Source organism: Diceros bicornis, chromosome 6 (genome assembly GCF_020826845.1).
Source record: "Diceros bicornis minor isolate mBicDic1 chromosome 6, mDicBic1.mat.cur, whole genome shotgun sequence".
NCBI classification, from domain to species: Eukaryota; Metazoa; Chordata; class Mammalia; order Perissodactyla; family Rhinocerotidae; genus Diceros; species Diceros bicornis.
In genome coordinates this window covers 69,642,543-69,666,823 of record NC_080745.1, presented here as the reverse complement: position 1 = coordinate 69,666,823, position 24,281 = coordinate 69,642,543, and the positions used below count along the sequence as shown (strand labels likewise).

General features: G+C 44.8%; 1 protein-coding gene across 1 annotated transcript in view; it reads right to left on the bottom strand.

Moving 5' to 3' along the window:
• Window positions 1-24,281, bottom strand: part of SORCS3 (sortilin related VPS10 domain containing receptor 3) — a 405,148-nt gene that overhangs the window by 291,721 nt on the left and 89,146 nt on the right. The window contains exon 3 of the mRNA XM_058544381.1: window positions 19,514-19,613. Coding sequence (XP_058400364.1) covers window positions 19,514-19,613 — 100 coding nt within the window. The remainder of the gene's footprint in view (window positions 1-19,513; window positions 19,614-24,281) is intronic.

The window sequence follows — 24,281 nt, the reverse complement described above, 5'->3', positions numbered from 1 at the left end:
AGCCTTCCATAGGCCTTGCCCAGAGAAAGACTGAGAACCATTGACAGGTGGCTGGGATCCAGCTACCCTGGCACTGCCTTCAACACCTACACCCTAGCTTCCGCCCAAGGCAGCAACAAGAATCTCGTGTTCTGAGAGCATTTAAGACGTTGCACCAGGCACTACGGCAGATACACGAATGGGAAAAACTCAATGTCTGCTCCAAAAACACTAGCCATGTTTCTATAGGTAGAAACATTAAAAGATAATACACAAAGTGGAAATGCCACTCGATGTGGGAGGAAACACTGAGTAAATTCATCAGTAAAGGCCTCTTGGAGGAGCTGACTTCTGCATAGGACCCTGAAGATGGTTAGAATTCAAGTAGGTGGAAAGAAAAATGGGGAGGAGCACTCCGAGAAGACACTGTGAACATAAGCACAGGAGCTGCCAGGGAGGCGAGAGGAAACAGAGTCTGAATCCTATAATGGTAGAAGAGTAAGTGCGATGAGGCAGGAGAAAATATCTACTGCAGGTTACAGGGCAGCTTGAATCCCACGCTATGGAGTTTGGCCTGAATCCTGAAGGCAATGGGCAGTCACTAGCAGATTTTGAACAGAGTAGAGACTGCATAAAAGCAAATTATCTCACATAACACTTCTCCCTGAAAAACATCCCCCCCTGAACAATAAAGGCCATTCCATTGGAAGATATCAAAGCACAGCCCAGTCTCAAGTTATAAATTTACCTGCCAACTACTGAGAGCCATATCAGCTTGAGAAGGTTTGGGTCTCTGTACTGTATTTATTTCCCAGTCAAAATTTAAGGTACTAACAACAGTGGAGAAAGAGGCGAGTTGAGCTTGAATGGGGTCCACATGCACAGAGCCCTAGAAGTACAGAAAACACATTAAACACAGCAAAATCAAAGGGTAAGCCTGGAGTCCAAGTTCTACCAATCACTCATCCTTCACCAGGTCTAGCGTCTACTACTTGGCTGGGTTCCATCCCCACTGGCACCTGAATGTGAACCACTACTCACTGCTGTGCCTTGTAATTAAAGGTAAAGATACATACAAGCACTGCCAAAGGAGAGCAGCCAAACATGGGGGGAAGCATCATTTGAAAGTGCCCAATGGTGGGGCGAGGTGAAAACAGCAGAGAGATTCTGCTACCACTTTGCTAAGTGACCTTCAATAAGCCCCCTTGAGGTAAGCAAGAACTAATTCACCCGTTCCTATTAAGCAGCCATGCGGAGTGGGGCCTTGGAGCTCAGGGGGAGAGTTGTCCTTCCAAGACCTAAGCTTGACTTGGCTAGAATGGACTAGAGGAAAACATAAAACATAGCGCAGGCATGATCCACTATGACTCAGATATTCAATGTTGCTCTGCCTTGTGGTAAATACAGGTGATACGAGCTTTCAGCTGACCTGAGAGAGAATTTTAACTGGCTTAGAAAACACATAGTCAGTGTTAGTTACTGTCTTAGAAAGGAACTTCTTGAATTTTATAGCAGACTCTTCTAATGGATTTAATATTCAGTTTCCTGGCATTTAAATTAATGCCCACTTTTTCTGGAATATGCTTAATTTCTAAAGTGAAATTCAACTGCAACAGCAATGCATAAAACACTGATCCACTTGGCGAACTCTAACTCATCTTTTAAGGTCTAGTCAAAAGTGACCTCTGCTCTGTATCTTCCTCTAACCACTCACGGCAGCATTAATTGCTCCCTACTCTGTGTTACCAAAGCATTTGATACATATCTCTATTATAATATGTTTCCTTGGGCCAAGTCTCATTCATCTTGGTGATCCCAGTGCCTGGCATCGTGCTGACCACAGAATAAGTTTTCAATAAATGTTCGCTGAATTGATGGTGAGCTGGGTTTATTTGCGCTTGATCCTATGTTCAACAACAAGAATCGCAAACAGACTTTATTGTTGAATTTATCTTTGTTTGCCAAGACTTATGTGGCCTCTTAAGCATAAGCCTGTCTCCTACGCTCTAGACCCATAAATCCAACTGCCTAAAAGCCTTCTTACTTGGCTGTCCCATGGTGTCAAACTTAAGATCCCCCAACTAAACTGATTATCTTTTGCCCCAAACCTGTTCTTTCTCTGTAGTCAATTCATGGTCTTATTAATATCCCCAACCTGCACTCATTTACCCAGTCACTCAGTCAAAATCCTGAGAATCCCCTTAAAATCTTCTTTTGTATCCCAACATCCAAGTAAGCACTAACTTAGGTTGATTCCAGCTCTCCAGGACCCCTCAAACTCAACCCCTCCTCACCTCCTTCCACCACTGCAGGAGTCCATGCCCTTGCCTAGAGCATAACGTCAATCACTTTTTTTGGCTTGCTTTATTTCAAACATACAATTCTAAACCTGTTTTGTTTTTTTTGTACTTATATATAATGAATAGCTTTCCATATCAACAAATAAAATCTTTAATCACTACATAGTGTACCATCATACTAATGTATTTCAATTGGCTAATAAATTTTTCATGGTTGAGCATTTAGGTGGCTTCCAATCTTTTGGCTTTTATAAAACAATGTCCTACTGGACTCTCTGTTGTCAGTCTCACCATCCTCCACCCTGTTTTCTAAGTGATCTTTCTAAGACATGAATCTGATCCAATGACTCCCTATTCTGTTAAGGAAAAAAAAAAAAAAACCTCCCTATCCCAATACAGGAGACCCTTACCACCTCTCTTTCCTCCTTTGCCACCTCCTCCCATGTGCTTTCACCCCACACCCACCAAAGTTCTTCAGGATCCTTAAACACATCTTACTCTCTCACATGTCTATGCCATCACACATGTTATTCCTCCTGCCCAGAAAACCCTCTCCAACCCACCCCCACCATTAGTCCTCAGTAAAGTCCTACTGATGTATTGGCTCAGCTTAAATATTAGCTTTACTTTGAGCCTTTCTGGCCCTGCCAGGTAGAACCAGTGCCTTCTTCCTCTGTGACCCACAGCGTTTTCCACCCTCCTAGGCATGCCTCTGTGAAAGCAAAGGCCCAGGATGTAAGACACACTCCAAAATATCCAATGGATGAATGAGTGTTTCTTCACTCCAACTAGACCAGTGGTTCTTGATGCTGGAAGCACATTAGAGTCATCTAGAAAGCTTTATAAATTACCAATCCAGTAATCTTTAAAAATTACTAATCTTTACCCTAGATCTATTAAAACAGTCCCATAGGTAAGGCGTGGGCATGTTTATGTTTTAAAGCTCCTTCAGGAATCCTGAAGGGCAGCCAGAATTGAGCATCAATGAAACTGACTCCAAACCCCTTGAAAGCAGTGATGCATGCTTTCACAAACTCAGTAGACTGAGTGGGTCAGAGTATGGAATTTGGAGTCAACCAAACCTGAGTTTAAAACCTAGGTCACCAACTTCTTAGTGAGGCAGATTTCTCAACCTCTTTCAGCCTCAGTTTCCACAGCAGCAAAAGGGGGATAACAATCACACCTAACTCACAAGAGTGAAAGGGCTGTTGTGAGGATTAATCATATGATGCATATAAAGACTTAGCCCTGACCCCGCACACAGCAAGCATGATAGGGCTATTATTTACTATTCCTCAGAGCCCCCTCAGGGCCCAAAACAAGCCAACACTCACAACAGCCACTGGAGAATGCTCATGGCCCAGAGGACTGTTCTGCTCAGCATCTCCATCAGTCCCTGTAACTCAACTAGAAACGCTCTACTTGCTGCCAAGATCATTACTGGTAAAAAGGCATCGTGCAAAAAGTGCCCATTCCCAGCCTTGGCTGTTTTCAGAGATTAAGTCAATTTTGACTTCTCCACCTCTGCAATCTTAAAGGAAAACACAGTCAGACCTTCTAAATTGGTTATAATTCTAAGGAGAAAAGAAACGCCGGACAGCAAAGCTGGAACTGAGCTTGAGGAGGAAGATCTGCTTTGGGAGGCAGTGGCAGAGGAATGAATCAGTAAACCTCTTTTGGTTGTGAGTATTAGAATACTAGAGGTACAGATGAAATGAGCACACTTACCTGCACATCTAGAAAAAGTCTGGAAATTTTTTTAAAAATCTTCCCACTCTCAAAAGACTCAGTGAAAACACGCTTTAAAAACTACTGATAACATAAATGTGGCCTGGCTGTGTGTTAAGAAACACCCAGGGACACAAAAATTTATGAGATATGGTGCCGGCTCTCCAGCTGGGGACAGGACTTGAAAAGCTATCCACTCTCTTTGTAGTAGATAATGAAGCCCAGATGTTAAGTCTCAGAAATGACTTCTAAACCTGGCTATACATAAGGGATGCCTAGGAGATTTTTTTGTCTAATACATATCCCCAAAACTCTCCAGACCTACAGAATCACATCTCCAGGATGTACGTGAAGTCTGGAATTCAACATTTTTCAAGTTTCCTCAGGTTATCTGATGCAGTCAATCCATAGACCTGCTATAGAGTTTCAAGAATTAGGGGCAGAAGTTCTATCTGGGGTGAAAAATGGGGATGAGATACTGGGGTATCAGGGAAAACTTCACAGAAGAAAGAAGAATTACAATGAACTTTGAAACAGGAGTAAGATTTTGGTAGGTGGAGTAGGCACATAGTGAGAGCCAAGACATAAATACGGGAAAGATGGTAAACAGGAAACATGCTAACATTTACTTGACGCACGTAGCTTATCTCATTTGATTCTCAAAAGGCCCCTATGAGGCAGCATGGCAGGCATTGTTGGTTGCCTATAAAGCATCCATCAACGCCTCTCCTTCTTCCTTCCTAACAGAATCCATATTCTATTGAGGTACCCCCCTCTGTGTGGGCGTGTGCTTGGAGAAGGCTGGGCCCCACACTGGTTCCCACAGTCGGCCCAGCCCTGGCATAGGCATGCATGCGGGATGCAATGCTGGGAGCTGTTCACTTTTGGAAACAGACCCCTGATTCTGAAAATGTAGCATCTTCTATTTTTCTTCTGGACATTTTCATGTCTGGATGTGATGCTACAAACTCTGCAAGCATCTGGTTATCCATTATGAGGAAATTAGCCTGAAGACAAAGACCAACAGTCTAGATGGCAGAGTGGAAAAATGGAAAGAACTTGGTCCTCAATGATGTCACAGAGCTAATGAAGTAATATATTTCCCATGCTTCAGCCAGTTAAGGCAGAGTTTTCTGCACCTTGTAGAGCCAAAGCATCCCAACTGAGATAAGCAGGTATTATGATTCCCATTTTATGGATAATGGCCTGAGGTTTGGAGCATTTAAAACTTGTCCAAGGTCACAGAACTGATACTACTGAGCAGGGCAAAGAGAAAGCTGGACAGGTAAGCACGAAACCGCATACTATACCACACAAATGTATAGATTTTCTCCCATGGACACTGGGGGTCTCTTGAAAGTTTCTGAGTAAGGATTGGCATGATCAAAGTGGTGATTCCTAAAATTAAGTGAAAAGTTCTGACTGTATCATCTTTTGAGAGGATGCTTGGGGTAACGGCCTGCTTCCTCACCACTTCTCCCTCACTTCCAGAGGTCAATGGTCCAAGCTTCAAGAACCTTCCCTAAGACTTCAGGGTACACTGAGCATTCATGAGTTTATATGCAAGCAGTCGTGAGACTAAAGAGAAACAAGCTTTGTAGCCGCTTAAGAGAAGAAGGTGACATGGAGTCCTTTAAACCATTCACAATTGGTTTAGGGTCCAGCTGAGGTAAGACAGGTTCTCCAGACAGCCTGGAGTTTATACTAATGTTTATATTAATGCTGTTTATATTAATGCTGAGGAAATCTTCCCAGAGAAATAACTTTTACAAACTTGAGTCCGTGAGGCTGGTCTCCTCTGAGCTATCGAATGCTGATGCTCTGTGATTTGGGATCAAGGCGGGGCGGTTGAGACCAGGAAGCCAGCAGTTTATTATTCCAAGACGTTGCCGGAGCTAACCTGAGTGCTAAGATTCTGCTCTGACATCGACTCCTCTCAAGAGGTCCAGAGTAGAGTCAGGAAATCTTCCATGCATATATATGCTGTCACTGCCTTCCCCAGCATGATTGAAGATTCGAGGTTCAGGCCAAAGACCACTTTGGATAATTGCATCCTATCTCTCTGTTACTCTTCTTATGTGACTGTCTTCCTTGTCTGGCCTGGCCTGACAGCTTTAATCAGTCAAGTGCTTCTCCTGCTACCATCTCCCCAACAAGCAAAAGGAACCCTATAAAAATAGGCTTCCAATAACCTCACAGTCTCAGCCTGGAACCCCATGCCCAGGCCTGCCCTGCACTCTTTGGCTGACCTGGTCCCCGTCTTCCAGGTATCTTCCCTTCTGCCTGGTCTTCCTGTTTAGGGCCTTTTCTTACCCTTGAGACTTTATCAGACCTTCTCCAAGTTGGGCCTTTTCTCTCCTTGTTCAACCTTGACTCAGATTCTCCTCTGATTTTGCTGCCTTTGGCTGCTCTGGGTCCAACATGGCCTTGAGAACCTTATCCGTGGCCACACGCCCTTGGGCAGATTCCCCAGCAGAGTCACCCTGGTCTGAAAGGTTGGCCTGGTCTCTTCTAATTCCAGTGCCCTGGAAACTCTAGGTTTACTGGATAAAGACAACGAGCATCTCAAAGCTCCTAGTTGTCAGAGTCCTTCCTCCTTAGCCACCTGTATGTCCAGGTCTACCTGCATTGTGCAGTGTCTTTCTGTGTAATCTAATAGGAAGAACACTGGGCTTGAAGCCAGAAATCTGATTTCCAAAACGATAGTTCTGCCATTAAACAGCCGTGTAACTTTGAATAAGTGACTCCTCCCACTGGGACTCAGTTTCTTCATAAGTTTAATGAGAAGCTTATACAAGACAATCTTTGAATAACAGATCTGCTCCATGTTTCTCCAAACCAGGGCCTGAGAGAGGGCCGTGAGTGCCCAGCCAGGCGGAGTGTCTATTCATAAATGGGCAGATCCAACATGGAACTACCCCCTGTTCTTAGGGGCCAGTTGTCCTGAGATTAGGATGATGATACAAGTAATAATAAATAGTATTTACTAACTGGGTACCAGCGATTGGGCACTGGCTAAGCATTTGCATACATTTCTCATTTAATCTTCCTATCAGCCTATGGAGTGGGTACTAGTACTATCCTGATTACACAGACAAGGAAACAGAAACTTTGAAATATTTAATAATATGCCCAAGCCACCAGCTGCTAAGAGGTAAAGCCAAGATCTGCACAAAGTGGCTTCTTGCCCAAGTGGAAAGAGACCCTCGGGAACCCAGTCAGCCCTCGCCCTGTAGGGGCTCCCAAGTGAGAATGCCATAGGTTGGTCCTGCTGCTTATTCTTGTGAATTATTGAATGCTAAGGCATTTTCCACAGGCTATTTACTGCCCCCACGGACCCCAGTCTATTGTTTGTCCTCTGCTTAAGAAAACTCAGCAACCCTGTGCTCCTCTGACTTCTCCTGTCAGCAGGGAACATTTCTCATAACGTCTCAGCACGGGACCACAGCATTGTTGGACTAGAAGGAAACACATCCTTCTGCCTATCTATACTCCTTTTTTAGATATGTAAAGAGAGGTTCTCCAAGGTCATGGTGCCTATCTAAGCCAAGAGAGGCCAATAAGACACCATAGTAAGAGCTTATGATTTGAAGTTGGACAATCTGGGTTGAAAATCTGGCTTGGCGACTCCCCAGCTGGGACCACCTAGTCTGTTTGCCTCAGGGTACACTCCCCTGCCCCCAAGCACCTTCAGTCACACTCTCTTTCTCCTCCTCCCCTTTCTCTTAAAATGGGGATAATAACAGTATTTATCTTATATATTTTTGTGTGTGAGAAAACTGTTCATGTAAAATCATTAGCATGGCACACAGTAAGTGTTCAATAAATGTTAGCATTTTTTTTTTATAATGCCCAAGCCAGACCTAGAACCTGGTCCTGATATCTAGTCTAGCAGCTGCTGCCATAACTGCAGTCTCTGAGTTCTTGGGCCATCGGCTCCTCTCCTGGCTCTCACTCCCAAATGAGAGTTCCACCTAAATACAGCATCTGCTGGTGTGAGGTCCAGGACTGAAGTGCCTACATATTTCCTGGGCCTGGCACATGTCCTCCACAAGCAAGGAGATCCACAAATGTGTAGTGTTGAGAAGGATAACCTGTACACCATCGAGAGGGAGCAATGAATCTGGATGTGCCTCTGCACAAATGGAGGTGGTGTTTTGTGGGGGTCCAATGCTGGAGAAGCTGTCTGGGGCTCTGAAACCAGAAAGACCTGGACATGAATCCCTGTTCCACCAGCTCTATCTGCTTAATGGAGCTTGGGTGTTAATGGGTGGAAACTTGCTTTGCACACACTGCCCATGGCTGGCAGCTATCATTTTAAATTTAGACTTCATTAAGTGAGCTAGAAGCAATCCATGGATCAGTAAGAAGGCACACAAGGTAGGTGGCTGGATAGAGGAAGAAACAGAAAAGATGCAGAGAAAGCAACTTTGTGTTTTGGAAGTTGAAAGGACTTTATCTAACACTAGTTTGAGGGGGATAGATTCCTTTTCCCGGGACAGAAAAGTCAGCTATGGATATATGGATATATAGTGGACATGGGGTCCCTGGGAACTGGGAAGTATCATTGAGCAGAGGGGACAGCCAAAGAGAGGTTCATTTAATAGGGAGGGGAGAAAGACGCATTGTTGAGCACCTTCTCTGTGCATTCTATATATATTGTTATTTAATTCTTAATTTTTTTTTAAATACTATTGTGAGCCCCATTTACAGATGAGAAAACTAAGACTTAGAGAAATTAAATAATATATTCAAGGTCACACAGCCAGTGAGGCATGGGCTATGCTATGAAGCTCTTCCCTCCACATCAGACGGCCTTGCTGGGCACTAGGGAGGAACCAGGAATAGCCGGCAAGTTTCTAAACTTAACCGCACCTTTTCCCATCGCTGGCAGCCAGAGATACTCATGTGCATCTCTCGCACCTCCATCCTCTCTGGCTCATTTTGTTCCTCTGTTTGGTCATCATAAGACAGCCCGAGTCATTTCTCAGAGTTAGACTCGTGCCATGGAATGACAGGGCTGAGTATCTGCATCTGCTCCCGGGGGCCCTCCACATGGGGCTGCCAGCACTGAGCTAGGTCTCCATTTGTCACTGCGGTCACTGTCTCACTCTGCACTGCCAGCTCAGACCCCAATGTGCAGGGACAGGGACTTGCTTGCTCCAAACCTGCCCCAGAGCCATTTGGCAGACCCGAGGATCCCAGGACGCTCGCCCCCTCCTTACCCGAACATGCTCACCAGCAGAGTGTGTGCTGAGCGCTGACGTCTGTCATTCTGACCTTGGCTTGGTAATGGGGGGACGGGCCGGGGGTGAGGCGTGCATGCCAGTAGCAATCTCTCTGCTTGGTTGTGCTCACCCAGGAAGGAAAAAATAGAGTCATTTCTTCTGGTGGTGGTGGTTGTTTTTGTTACAGATATCTCTACCTCAGGGGCAGTGAGATCCATTTGCTATAGAACTGCATCAGAACATTAGGAAGAACACATCACTCTGCCTTCCCAAGCTCTTTGCTAAAATTGCTCAGCCTCTGATACTCAGAAAACACACCCACAAGGTCTGGTGAGGGCAGGGCAGGGAAGGAAAGTTGGAGTGGGATGCTTAACAAGGCACCTCATGAACCCAAGAGGCTCTGTCAGCCTTCCTTACACACAGCCTTCATGCCGTCAGCCCCCTGCTCAGAAGCCTGCTATGGCTCCCCATGCCCTTCTGCACTGAGTCCTAACTCCACCCCTGAGCTTTTGGGGGTCTACGATATCTTGTCCCACCCTATCTTTCTCCTGACCTGCAACTGCTAAACCCAATACCCCTGTTAAAACCGCCATACCCTCATTCCCCCATCTGACTGTCCTGTCTATTCCCTCCTTCTCCATATCCCAAGCTTTCTTCCAAAGCCTGCCCCATTTTTGCCTCTACCTCTCACCAACTCTGAACAAGCCACAGGGTGACATCATTCTTCGAGCTTCATGCTGTATTAACTCTTTCAGACTGGGACAAATGGTCTTCTTTTTTAAAGACCTTCGAAGTGTAAAATTCCCATGATCTCCATTGGTCATCCAGGCCTGGTTTAGAAGCCCCCATAAATCTCCCTCATGTTCTGATTTTCTCTTACCCAGCCTGACTCGCTCATGCTGCAGTTTAATGCCCTCTCCTTTGGTTTGGAACCTTGGTCTTTCTGCTCCTATTACTGGTTCTGCCTTAGGCTCTCCCCTGAGGTGCCATCCACCCCCGAATGGGATCCCTCCTCAGACGTTTGACTGAGCAACCATGGTAGTCAACCAGGGTCCCTGGATGAGCCGGGCAGCAAAACAGAACCAGCAACTCATGTGACCATCCAGAAACACAGGATTCCTTTAATCCTTAGTTCATTCCAAACCAGATTTTGCCCAGAAGAGAAACAGGGATATTTTTTTCTTTTTTCTTAACTCGGAAGTTTTCATAATGCTCTTTGTTGAACATCCTCTATACCCACACAGATGCACATATACATACACACATATACACAAACCCAAAACCAATAAAAATCAAATTAAAAAAATAGGTTAGGCAAACATAAGCCACTAAGAAGTGCAGTAAGTGGCTAGTTTTTATTATTTCTCTTAAATGCCTGGATATTCTTACTGCAAATCATATCTTTATTAAAAAAAAAATGATAGACTTGATGCAAACCCCAAAGGGCACTTTGGAGAGAAGCCAGGCTATAGGTTTATATTCTTCCCATTTTTGAATAAAATGCAAAAGAAAAAACTAGTAATCATTTTAATGAGCCTTTAAATAAATTCTTGGCTAGATCCCATTGCAGTAATTTATACAGGGAACCACATACATATATTTGCTGAGAAAGGGAGTTTGTGACTAAAGAGTGAATTTCCAAGAATTACTCCAGATTCCTTTTCCTTTAAGTTATTGGTTTGAATTGAACCACACTTTGTATCCACTCACTGGGTCGCACTGGCAAAGGCAGATGGGAACTTATAAACCAGTGTCTTTCCCCTCAGTGATCCACCTCTCTTCTGATTTCTTAGCTTTCCTTTACTCTGATTTCTCAGCCCCTGATGAAGTCTGATACCTTTTCTCTTGGAGGGGTTACTTTCTGGTTCTCTTTCTGGACATACCAAGAAGAAAAAGGTTTGGACTTGGAATCAGTAAATGAGGGAGGTTTGGTCCAAGTTCTATTCTTTTCTTTTTTCCCTCCTTCCTTTCACACATTTTTCCCCTAAATGCATCTCCCAAAACACTGCTCTAGCCCCCTTGGTAACTGTTAATTTATGAGGCAAGAAAAACAAGGTGGTTGTGAATTAACAAGACTGGGACCATTTCTCTCCATCAGTAGAAAAATCAATCTCTCTCAGGCAGTCAGCAGGTTTGGTTTTAAGACACAGGGGAAAAGACTGGAAAAAAGAAGGGGGCAGCGTGTCTCCCGAACAGGGCAGGATGTGAGGCTCTTAAAAACCCCAGGGTCTGGGAGCTGCTTCCTCCCCAAGGAAGTCAAGAAGCAGGAAGCCCAGCAGGGGAGGCCAGGCAGCCCCTGTGGTCAGCAGTAGGGGCATAGCCAGGGAGCCCAGATTCCAGTCTGTGATCATGTCAGCTCCATCTGAGTAGTCACAATCTTCCCCTCCCTTTCTGTAGTTTATTTCCTCCAAAGCAATATTATTCTCATCTAATTTTTACTTTTTCTCATCTTATTCTAATTGTGCTCCCAAAAGGAGGGGATAGGTAAATGATCTTTTATCTCCATTTTACAGATTAAGAAACAGAGGCTCACAGAATTTAAATGACTTTCTAAATGCCTCACAGATGATTAAGAGAAAGGCCTACACCAGAAATCCGATTCCTTCTCCAACATCTCTTCCCCAGGGGACCCAGCCTCTTGGTTCTTTGATAGCCATTTGGGCTCAGGCATGCTACTCAACCATTCTGTGCTTCCAACATGTACAAGAGGCAGTTTCGATCCCAGGCCCTTGGTTTCTAATCCAGGTTCATTTGAAATGGTATTCCAGCTGCATATCCTTTTGGCTTTGAGACCAGAGAACTGAGAAGTTATGGATGTTTGTATGAACCCTACAGATATAAGACACATTCAGTGAGATGGGTGGGGAGTACATATTCCCAACCACTCCCTACTTGCATTCACCCCTGTACCCAGTCATGGTTCTCCATCAGACCTGTGCTCCAGCTGTCAACAGCCTGGGGGCTTGGCAGAGAAGGCTGGACCAGGCATCAGTAGACACAGTTTCAGCCCCGGCTCTGCTGCAAATGACTTCGTGACCTTGGGCAAGTCCTCAAGTGGCCTCCTCTGTTAAATGAGGGCCTGCATGGACAGTCTCTGGGGCCCCTTTTAGCCCCAACATGCAGTGAGTCTAAGAATTAAATATGAGCAAAAGTGAGTTAGATGAGCACATTAGACCAAGGTAAATGACCATCAGTAATGAAAATTTTGAGCAAGTCACTATCTCTTGTTGCCAAACTTTCATCATCTACAAATGGAATAACAACAGTACCAACATTAAAGGTTTGTTGGTGAAGTAGCAAATGAGTTAATTCATGAAAGCAGTTAGAATAATTTTTGGCACATAGTAAACTTTCAAAAAATGCCAGCTGTTTCTTCTTCTTCTTCTTCTTCTTCTTCTTATTATTATTATTATTATTATTATTATTTTTATTATCATACACACTTGTTACCTTTGGAAACAGAAATGGACATTAGCACTAAGAGGAACTTCTCTTACTTGCTCTTTAATACATAGCCTACTAAGCACATTTTCTGAAGGGAGAAAGCAGGGCCCAGAGACATGAGATGCCCGGTTGAGGCTGCAGCAAGTACGTGGCCATGCAGGAGGAAGTGTGGTGCAGCAGAGCTGCTCCGCTCCTTGCTATTGCGATACTTGGTGTCCTCGCCTCTGGGATGCCAGAACAGATTCAGACAGCATCTCTAGCTCATTTTCCTGCAGGAAGAGGGCTATGCATGCCTAGACAAGGACAGTGATGCTCATGTGAAGTTGCATCAGCTCATGCTGATGGAACCCCTCAATCATGCCATCAAGGATGCTGCTGCTCTGAGTTCTACCAGCAGAGTCAGTGGGTTAAAGGGAACCCCCTACCTTCTGATCAAGGAAGTGTAACTTCAGAAAAGCTGGCCTGCATGGGAGGGCTAAGCTGGCCAACATGTGGCCATAGAACCAAGAGCTATGGGGATCACGTCTTCCAAGGATTAGCCAATTGGCTATTCATTGAGCCCAAAGTCCATGGATTGTCACTTATCCCCATGTAGCCCTCTGAGAGGCACTGGCCAAATGCTGGCAACTTGAACCAGAAGGAACCTCAAAAAGGGAGGACCTAACCTTGCCATTATACAAACAGGGAAATGGAGACTCTGAGTGGAGCTGGTTTGTTTAAGAACACTCAGCTACTCAGGGGTAGAACCAGGGCCAGAAAGCAAATGTCTGCCTCCTACTCCTGCTCTAGTGGTCTCACCCCTAAATGATACAAAAGGTCCCTTTGCCTTGCAGGACCTACTATGTGACTCCTATGAGTTAAAGGGAGGTCTTTGCAAGACATGCTCAACTTGGTTTATCTCTTACACAGACAGAAAGGCCTCAGAGCAAGCCCCCAGCAACAGCAGTTACTAAGTGTCATCCTTATCCTGTGGCCCAAAAGACCATTTTGCAAATATTAACTTTTCACCTGGAGACTGACTTACTACTCAGAATATGGCACATGACGCCAGTTGGATACAAGGGATTGAAGTAGATTTGGGACAGTCTGCCAGCCCCCATACCCTGAACTCTACATCCTAGCCTATCTAAAACATTTCAAAATATAGAAGTTTCATATAAAAATATGTAGAGAAAAAATATCATAAGAAAATCAAAAAATGATGACAATGTTGTTGCACTGGGCCCTCATTCTCACATGACAACAGTCATACGGAGCTGATTACTGGAAAATCCTTTACAGAGGGACAGCCACACTCCCCACCTGGCCCACATCACTCATTGGTATTACCTACATGGCCCTTGCATGCATTTGAGTTTGAGACCCCAGGTCTATGCATGCAATTGTTTTCTGTGTGCATCTTATCTGGTCAGGTAGATTGCACATTTCTAAAAACAGGAACCTCCCCTCCAAAATACTTTGCACAGAGGTAGACATTTAACAGATTGCTTAACAGCCTAAAATTATCTTTCCACACTCTTTTTTTTTTTCTTTTGCTTTGCTTTAGTGTGAGAGATTTTAATATCTGTGAATTGAAAGTGTATTACCATAGAGCTTACTTTCCCTGACCCTCCAACAACCTTGGGAGACATGGTTAGGGAAAGCAGAGATCCAATATTGTAAAATTCTGTTTGTTTTGTTTAGAGATTTCCAGGGTATTAAAGTGAGCTCAGGGTTACGTTGCTGTATTAAGAGAAGGACACGGGCATAACCAACATCCGACCACACACACAATGCTTCTTTAACAGCTTGACAGAGGCAGCTCACTCATCGGAAAATCTGACTGGTAATTCCCACTCTATTTTTGCAGGGTAGCCTGGAAGTAATTATTCTTCTCACTGGTAAATCAATTGGGAAAGGAGGATATAACACTCCCCTCCTCCGCCAAGAAAATGCTAATCCCCTAATACTAATGGGCAGAAACCCCAAGCAATAGAGTTACTAGTAATAGAGTGATGATGTAGCTGGTCTTTATACCTGTGCCAGGGGCAGCCAACCTGTAGCAGGATCACATGACACAGCACAGCCCTTGTGGGCAGACAGAGGTGAATGGGGACCCTGGACCCCCTTGACTAGCTACTTTACAAAAAGCACGTGGCTCACCTGCTGGAGCATCGGTTTCCTCACCTGTCAAACGGGGATAAAACTATGAGGCTGAGGGGATTAATAGAGAAACTTAGACTAGAGCGTAGAAATGAACTTAGCCCAGTGCCCACAACTTATGAGGAGCTCAACAGAATGAAGTTATTACCCTATTCTGATGTCAGACCTTACAGTCCTCCCTACGCACACACACACACACATACACACACACAGAGAGGCACAGGCATCTCTACTCTGCGGTAATTTGGTCACATTCCCTGGCAGTCAGACCTTCCTGTGCTTTCCGCCATTTCCAAAACAGTTTCCAAATCTGCAAGTGGCAGCCACTTTTGAGCCAGAGCAGTTAGGCCATAGCATGCCTGCATTTCCCTATCTGCTCAAAGATTTGTTCTCAAATAGACATCCACAGGAGCCAAGCCCTTCTCTTGTTAAAGTAGAAAGTCTTCAACCCATTTGTAGTGGACAAAGCACAGCTCTGTTAAACGCAAGTTTGACTTTGGCATGTGCCATTCTGCATGGGTCTGAGGACAAGACTCAGCCGACAGTAATGAGTTCTAGGAACCCAGGGATGTTTATCTGCTGCCAAGGGAAGGAGAAGCTGTGAGCTGGAGCTCAGACCACACCATAGCAGAGCCGTTCTCCAGGGGGCAACCTCACACACACCTGCTTCCAGAACTAACACACTGCTCTTCATGTTCAAAGTGCCAGTCTCAGACATCACCCAGGCAATAAGCTAACTGGCCAATGGCCAGAGAAACAGCGAGGGATGTAGAATTCACATCAAATATAGCCAGGGCAGGTCAAGGTCATTAAAATAATGCTGATGCCCCCACATCATAGAACGGTCTAGAACAACTTCAATGGGAGTAGCTCCCAGCATTTTATATCAATACTTTCATTTAGAGAAAGACTAGTAGATATTACTAGCCCCAACGTCAACTTCCTTAAGGGAGTCCAGCATTGCTAGATGTATCCTAATTTGTCCCTCAAATAAAACCAATGGAAAGGCCATTGTAGATCCACCACTCACAGGTAATACAGCCTTGGGGTAATTTACATAGAGTCTATTTCCTTATCTTGCCCGCCTTCTAAAGTGACTGGAAGGACTGGAGATTATACAGACAAAGCTCCTAAAAGGAAGTTTAGTATAGTAGGTGCTCAATTAATGCTAATTAAGATTATTCCTAGTAGAAGGAGACTATACACATGTTAACACTTCTACTTTCAACCTAATGGCTTATCTGCATTTGGAGACTTTATGTTGTCAAAAAAGTGTTAAAAAATCAACAATGAGCTTTGGGAAGAACTATATAAATACAAGCACAATTTACTGTTTTGCCAGGGGCAACAGATCTCTGATGTACTCACAGGCGCCAATGAAAGCAGTAGCCATCTGTTAAATAAATAACTCATTAGGTGAAAAGCAAGTGTTTCCACAAGATTAACTGAAAAATCTGCTGGAGACTACTGCCATTAGCTGGTCAATGAACATGGGCAGCTACTGCTAATTTGGGTGCTGAGAAAATAGAAAGAATCTTGCTTAATTCAAGCTGAGATGAGAATCCAGATGACCACAGCTTTAAATGTCAAGACATAGTTAAGAAGGAAACTTAAAAACAAAGTTTCATTACAAGGTCAAAGTGACCCAGAGTACTAGACCAATAAAGAAACAAATAAGAGTATTTTCATTTATTCCTAACTGTCATTTTGCCTGAGTGGCTAGAGAAGGGTAGGTCTGGTAAACTGAATATTCTGGTTAAGAAAAAGTCACCACGTAGAATATTTGTGCATCTTCAGTATCTAGAGGTTCAGAATACAAGTGAAAACACTTAAAAGCAAAATGAAACAGAATCTAATTTCATCTTTCCTTGGATTCAGAAGCACTTCAGGATCACACAGTCTCCTTATGAAATTAATTTCTATTGCTATTTTCAAAAAAAAAAAAAATTCCCTGGCATTAGCCTGTCCTTTCCCCAATCTGAGTGATGACAATGTCTGAACTTTTCACTTTCTGGGTGGCTGTGCCTCTTAGGTGGAAGCTAACTGTGCTTTGGTGGTGTTTTTCAGAGAAGATAGAAAAAATAGGCCTAACTTTTGTTAACTGGGGAATGCTTCCTATGAGAAATTCCTCCAGGGAGCCCGTGGTCTGAATGTCACCTGTGGGAAGGAGAAATAGAGGTGGCATTTCTGCACCAGTAATCTCCGAATCCCAGCTGCTATTCCTTCCAACCCTCAGCATCTGTCTTAACCTGCCTTTTGTCTCTCACACTTGTAAGCACCTCTAGGTTGTGCTAAGGCAAGTTAAAACAGTCAGGAGTAGAGAAAAACAGCAAAAGACCAAAAGAGATGTGGTTATACGTAAGAGTGCAACAGGAAATGCACATGACAAATGACCACCAAAATGGATGCAAACAGTGTAACCCTTCACATGCCACTTGGGAAAATCCTTACGAAGACAGCTGGTCTATCGCCTATGTGAAAATATGATTAATTCTGTTGCTGTCCAGATGTAGGGCAGAGATCAACACTGAGGGCACCTGCCAAGTGTCAAATACCCACTTCCTGCTTTTCACAGAGTGCATACACCCACTGTCATTCCATCTGACCCCAAGTCCCTTCTGTGGGATGGGAGGAGCTTTACACTGGGAGTCATGAGACCAACTGCCTATGCTGCCACTAACCAGCTGAGTGAAATGGGTGGGACATTTGTCTTCTGTGGGCCTCAGCTTCTCTCTTACTAAAGGGAGAAGGGCAGAGGAAGAACTGAGATAGATCCTCGCTGACTCGATACAGTCAAGTTTTATCACGTGCCATCTTGGATGTGGCAACAAGCTTTAATTCCAGGTCACAAAGCAACTGCCCCAAGCTTCCAACTCAGAACTAAACCATCAATTTTGAATCCGTAGGCTGTGATTGCAGGGGGGGAAAAGGTGCAAAGTGTAGTCTGAAGCAAAGAAAACTGGACTGAGACTCAAGAGTCCCAGGGTCTATCCCTGGTTCCTTTTCTTGCCTGGCTATGTGGGAATTTTTGGTTTCAATCTTCTCATCTGTTAAACGAGGCTATTGGTATAGATGAAGGATTCTTAACCGAGACTCCATGGACATCTTGGCTCCATGGGTGGAATTCTAGGTGCTCATGAACACCTTAAAATTGTTTTCAAAATTTTGTGTGAGGGGACATGTTTCTAGAGACGAGGTCTAGAGCTTTTATCACATTTGCAAGAGTTGTAGTTCAAAAACTATCAATAACTGCTTGTATAGACAAAATCTATGATCCCTTCCAGCTCTAATATTCAATAAGTCAAATAACAATACTGAAAAATGTGAAAATGACAACCCTCTGGGACAAAGAAAAGAGAAACTCCTCAGCTAAAACCAGTCACAGGTGCCTAAACAGCTGTCCTGATTATCAGGGTTTGGGCACTTGGTTGGTGACACTTTGGCACCATCTCAGGTCTGGGGAGGTCTCAGGTCTCAGGTCTTGGGCATCAATCACCAATGCTGAACCAGGAGTCACCGATTCTGCTTCCTCCCTTTGCTGAGGATGTTTAGGGGAAGTGGAGGTGGGAGCGAGGAAAATGGGTGAGGCTGTGAGTTACGATGCTAAGTACGAGCAGCAGAGCTGCGAGCAGCATAAACAACAACCATTCCAAGCCACAGCTTGGACTCCACCAAGCTGGAATCAGAGATCAGAGACTTCTACAATGGGTTGAAGCTCACCCTTGAGCTTAACTTACTGAAGGAAAGGTCTGCAAGACCATCAGGGAATGCAAGTCAAATTGCAAGAGAAGAGCTTGGGAGTGCCATTGTCAGCCTTTTAGAAACATGGAAACGGCCTTTTATACATCTGTTGTGTTTTCTGGGGCCAGGCCTGCCTCAGCTTCTAAACAGCAGTGCCTTCCTAGTTGGGGAAAGATCACCTCTCCCCGAAGTCAATATACTGTACAGTATTCATTTTCTAAAACAGTCCACCTTCCATGGAATCCAGGTGCCCTTCTCCCAGCAGGTCTCCACGACCAAGGGCTGACCTTATATGATTTCATCCATGTCCTGGCGGTTAGTTAACTGGAAAGACAGAGAAGCAGAGGAGCCGGCGGAGCCAGATCTGCTCTCCTGTGCCTCAGACGCAGCTCTGGATCCAAGTTGAAGAATCCAGAGGCTGCTTATCCCTCCCTTGGCAAAAAGGGACTCCCTGTTTATAAGGAGCTCTCTGAAAATAGACCAGCAAGAGGGAGGCTGCAGAAGGACTCAACCAGGGAGTCAAGCAGATCCATACTCAGATCCCAAATCTGTTACTTTCCACTGTCTGACTTCAGGCTAGAAAGCTACATAATCTCTCTGAGCTTCTGTTTCTTCATCTGTAAAATGGGGCAATAATAATTTCTACCCCATAGATTCACTGTGAGGATAAATGAGATAAGGTGTGTGAAGCACTTAGCACCTTTCCTGGCACAGAGGAACCCCTTACATAGTATGTAGTTTTACTGTTGTTCTTGTTCTTTTATTATTATTACTACCACTACTATCAAGGCAGTTCTAAGAATTACCAACAGTGTCTGTGATGTTCTTGGCATGTAAAACAGACCGTCTATAAGTGATTCCATGGCTACTGGTTTGTTTCTTAACTCCTGGCCCCAGGCAGCCCTGCTACCCTGCAGGGAGTGCTTGGGACCCACTGACCCCTCCTCTTACCTTCTTTTTGTTGGTGGGATTGACGTAGAGGTAACTGAGGACAGTCTTCAAACCCACTTTGTCATTCAGCTTTTCATAGGTGGTGCCATAATCCGTTGATCTGCAGGTAAGAGAGAAAGAAAGGAAGGGAGAGAGTGTTTTACCAAATGAGGGATTGTGTCTAAAGGGGAGCCAGGCTCCCCTCTGACCCGCACTTCTGTTCCCAAATCACATGAGTGCTTAAAAGTGTTCTTCAGAGATAAAAGGCCCCATTAATTTTAGAAGAGCAATTAGACTAATGCGTCTGCTTACTACCTGAGCTCGCTCCCCTGTGCTCCTGGCCTTTCTCAGAGACATACTTCTCTGCCCTTCGTGAAGCTGTGCGATGGAAGGAGCTGCTGGAGACTGCCTTCCTCCAGTGCTCAGCCCTCTGCTTCTCTGCGCGGTGCTGTGGAGGGGAGCCGAGCGAGGAGGCCACAGGGAGAGGGCCCAGACCGACCATCTCCTGAGGTCACTGGGGTGCAATCAGCTTCATGCTCCCTCCATTGAGCCTGAAGCCAGGGGGCCCGGCATCTAAGAGCTTGTGGGGTCCAAAGGCCAAATCAGGCCGCACCAGGCAGAGGGTCTGATGTTTTACACAGGAGCAGTGGTGTGTCAGGGTGAAAAGCCAATGACATTGAAGTGCTGCCAATAGTTCATCATTCCAGTTACCCTGATGGTACCTGCTTGTCCTTCGGGCCTAATTTCCAGGGCTCTGATCTTACATCGAAACCACAAGTCAGGACTCAGAGAACAAAGGGAGGCCAACCCACAGGCTCCTTTCCCTCCATCTGCCTTTCCATGGTGGAGGAGGAAGAGCGGGTGCCAAACAGCGAGATTCAAGCAGCCAACCTCCCCGCCACCTTTCACCTCGCTTCCCCACCCACACTCCACACACACCTCATTCCCTTTTCAAACCACCAGTATCACCAGGTTTTCATCCCCTCTTTCTGTCATCACCTTCCTTGGCTAGATTCACGAAACTTCTTCCACTTCAGCTTTAGAAAGTCACAGTAGTCGGTTTATTTCTCCATGGTCAACTGACCTCATAGTTGCATTCATTCGGCCTCAAATCTCAGCTCCCAACTCTGGCTGTGTGCCTCCCCTCGTAACTACCTGCCTCTGCCTTTTCTGGAAGCCTTTACCCATTCTCTAACTCTAATCTGCTTCTGCCGTAGCCCACAGCTTAGCTTTACAAGCCTAGTAGCCAAACTATGTGATGACCTTTAAGAATTATCCCCACCCTCATCCAACCTGGCAAATTCCATGTCCCAGGCCCAGCTTAAATATCTACCCTCACCTTTGTAAGGCTTCGCCAGCCTTCTTCCCAATCGCCGCTCATCTCTCCTCTGCACCGGAACAAACTTCCCCATCCATTATATGCCCAAGGCACACTGTACATGCCTCTTTTTAACTCTTCGATATTGTCATGATGTGCTTCCTTATGTTCGGTTTCTCCAACCACAATGTAAGCTCCTCAAGGACAAGGAACTTCAGAGAACACTATGGTGAGAGGAAAGAACAGGAACTTTGGGCTTTGCAAAATGTTTCATTCTTAGTTCTGCAACCCTCTGGTTGCATGACCATGTGCAAGTTTCTTAACCTGCGGGAGCCTCAAGTTTCTAATCTGAAAAATGGGAATAATTTAATCTCACAAGGCGTTTGTGAGGATGCAAAAATATAACACATGGGAAACCTCCTCACAGGATATAGGTGTACTGAAATGTTAAAAAAATAAATAAAAATAAAAAGGGTGTTCACTTCTCCTTTCCCAAAAATGTATAGAACCAGGCTTTACACATCGTGCACACTCAAGACATTTACTGAACAAACAAGTGTCACTATTCCAAACTCTTCCCTAGGCTACCCACATGGTCATCAGTTATGCTAATTTTAATATTCAGTCCCCCAAAAACTGACTTCTTATCTTCTGTTTCCTGTCTACCATGCGCACTGGGAATCATTCCCAATCTTTCTCCTCGCTTTTATCTCTTGAACCCAGCTTAGTCTCCAAATCTTGGTAATTCTATCTCCTAAATAACTTGGACACCTGGTCTTTCCATCCTCATTCCAATGCTGTGGCTCATGCGTCATCATTTTTGCAACAATTCCCCAATTGGATGCTCTCCTTCAACCTTCTCCCCTTCCCATCATCCCTCATGCTGTCATCAGGTTATATTTCCACCACCCAGATCTCTCCACCTCAACCCCTGGTAGTAATTACCCACCGCCTGCACACAGTGAAGCTGTACCTTCCAAGCTTAGTCTTATAAAACCTGGCATCAACCTCCCTTACTAGACCCATTTCCAACCACCTGATCCCCTTTCTCTCCAGCCTCACTAAACTTTCCCGAATATGTTGCATTTTCATTGCCCTCCATTGCTGCACATATCATTTCCTTTGCTTGAACTATCCATCCCCTGCTTCCTCCGCTTGGTGAATTTCTCTCGAACCTTCAACACCCAACTCCAATATCACCTTCCTTCCAACTTTCTCAATGGGAAATCAATCACAATTTCCTTTGTGTTCTCACACCACATTGTACAGAGTTCTATTTTAGCATTTACACTATTGTTTTGGTCATCTATTTCTATTCTGGGACCTCTCCCTTGACTCTAATTCCCTAAAGACAAGAACCATTTCTTATAGCAGCGCTAATATCTTGCACCATACCTGGTACAAAACAAGTGCTCAGTGTACTGATGTTTGTATCATTTTGCTTTGTCTTTATTTGCGAGAATGAATGAGATTGTCCAAACCCACTCACAAGTTCTTGACCAACATCTAGTGGCAACTCAACACACAGCCACACCGAGAAAACACCCATGACCCTCTGGATGCTGGCAAGGTCTAGCAGCATCTGGTGCCAGGGAAGCATCCATAGTTCACTCACACTACCATTAAGGTTAAGTGACCAATCGCCCTGAGCTCCTATTCTACCCAGAGCAGCGGAGGAGACAGACCATAATTGCTGGAGACTGCCAGTTGCATACTTTTATTAATCCAAATAAAACATTTTATAGAATGAATTACTTCTTGATTCTGTACTCTTAAAGGCATAAAGACAGCACAGTATAGGTAAAGAACATTGAACTTGGAATCTGGAAATCTAGACTCTAGAAGTGATTTTGAAATGTACTCAAAGTGTTACCCTGGACAAGCCAATTCTCTAAGCCTGCTAAAGAAACAATTATTCTGACACTTGTTAAATGGTGAGGCAGACATCATTCGGGACTATGGTGATAGGTACAGGGACTGCTGCAATGGGGTTTTGCAGTACGGGAGAGAGACTGGGCTCAACCCTCAATTTAACAAGGAAAAGTGAGAATTTACAGCCACAGAGAAGGGTGGGAGTCAGGGATGGAACATGACTAAGAGGGTAGGGTAAATCATTGCTAACTGACCTGACAGGATTCTTGCTGAAGGCAGGCCAGGGTGATTGACATCCCCTGGGGCACGGTGGGGGATGAGGAATTTGATCAGATTTTGAGGATGATAACATACTGGCTACTGGTGGGGGCGGGAGGGGGGTATGGCTAAACTGACTTAGCAGGATTCTTGCTAAAATTGGGATCTTGAGGACGTGCCCAAGGACAGGGCCTAGTTGAAAAACAGCTCAGAGGATCCTGACTAGAGTTTGGTCAAGAAGAGAATCTTTGTCAAGCCCCATCCCATCATCAGCACAAGAGGTTTAACTCAGATGATAATCATAAGGCCCCTTCTGGACCTTAAATCTTATTATCCCACCAACAAAATGTTAAGCTGTTTTGATTCCAACTAGTAATTTTTCCTCATACTATATATAGCTAACATCTTAATTATAAGAGCTAAATTTTCAGGGGTCCCTGCATGACTGATGTCACAACAAACTTCGTTCCAGAATCCAAATAACCCTCATCAAAGGCAGCGTGCTTAGCATCACACACAGTCTCTCTTTCTGCAAGCTGCACAACACACTCACACTGACTTTGCTGTTTTCCAAAAGTGGCTGCTGAGAGTGGGGACTTCCCAACAAAGGATCCTCCACATTTCAGCTTCCTTCATGCCTCAGGCAGTTTCTGCTCATTCAGGCTGACAGAAACAAGTCTCCTTCACTGAAGACACTTCAAGGAGCCAGTGAGCCTGTGGGACCAAAGGTGCCTGGACTCTGTCCTTTCCAGCATGAACGCTGCATACCACATTGACTACAGAGTTCTGTGTGCCCCCTCTGCCTGGGCAAGGGACAGCAGGCAGAGAGGCCTCAGCCCCATTGCCAAAGACAGCTGTGCCTGCAGAACTCCCTTTTACAAGAAAGCAGACCATCCTCCACCTTGCAACTCTAGACACCTGCAAGTGGGGTCACTTAGGGGAAACAGGCTCATATCCCTTATTTTAAAGCTAGCCTCTCAAATTTTGACACTAGGCTTCTAACACTGAAATGTCCCAAAAACTGGAAACATCACATACATGCATCGAGCACGCACCAAGGGCCTGGCCCTATGCCTGTTACCATTTTGAATTGCTCAGATCACACAGCTAACCTGGAAGGCAACACATGAGAGGTGCACGGCCACAGGGCTTCCGCTTCTGTGCCCTGGCTCAGGTTACCCCATTCCAGCAGGTTATTCCACTGTTGCGTGTGTGCTCACACATGTGTATCTCCCTCTCTCTTGTTCTTTTCTTTCTGTATTTTCTATGAATTATTTTCTAGCACAGAGAAAAACCCAATGGGATGCCAATCACGTGCCCACCACTAGATTTAACAAGAAT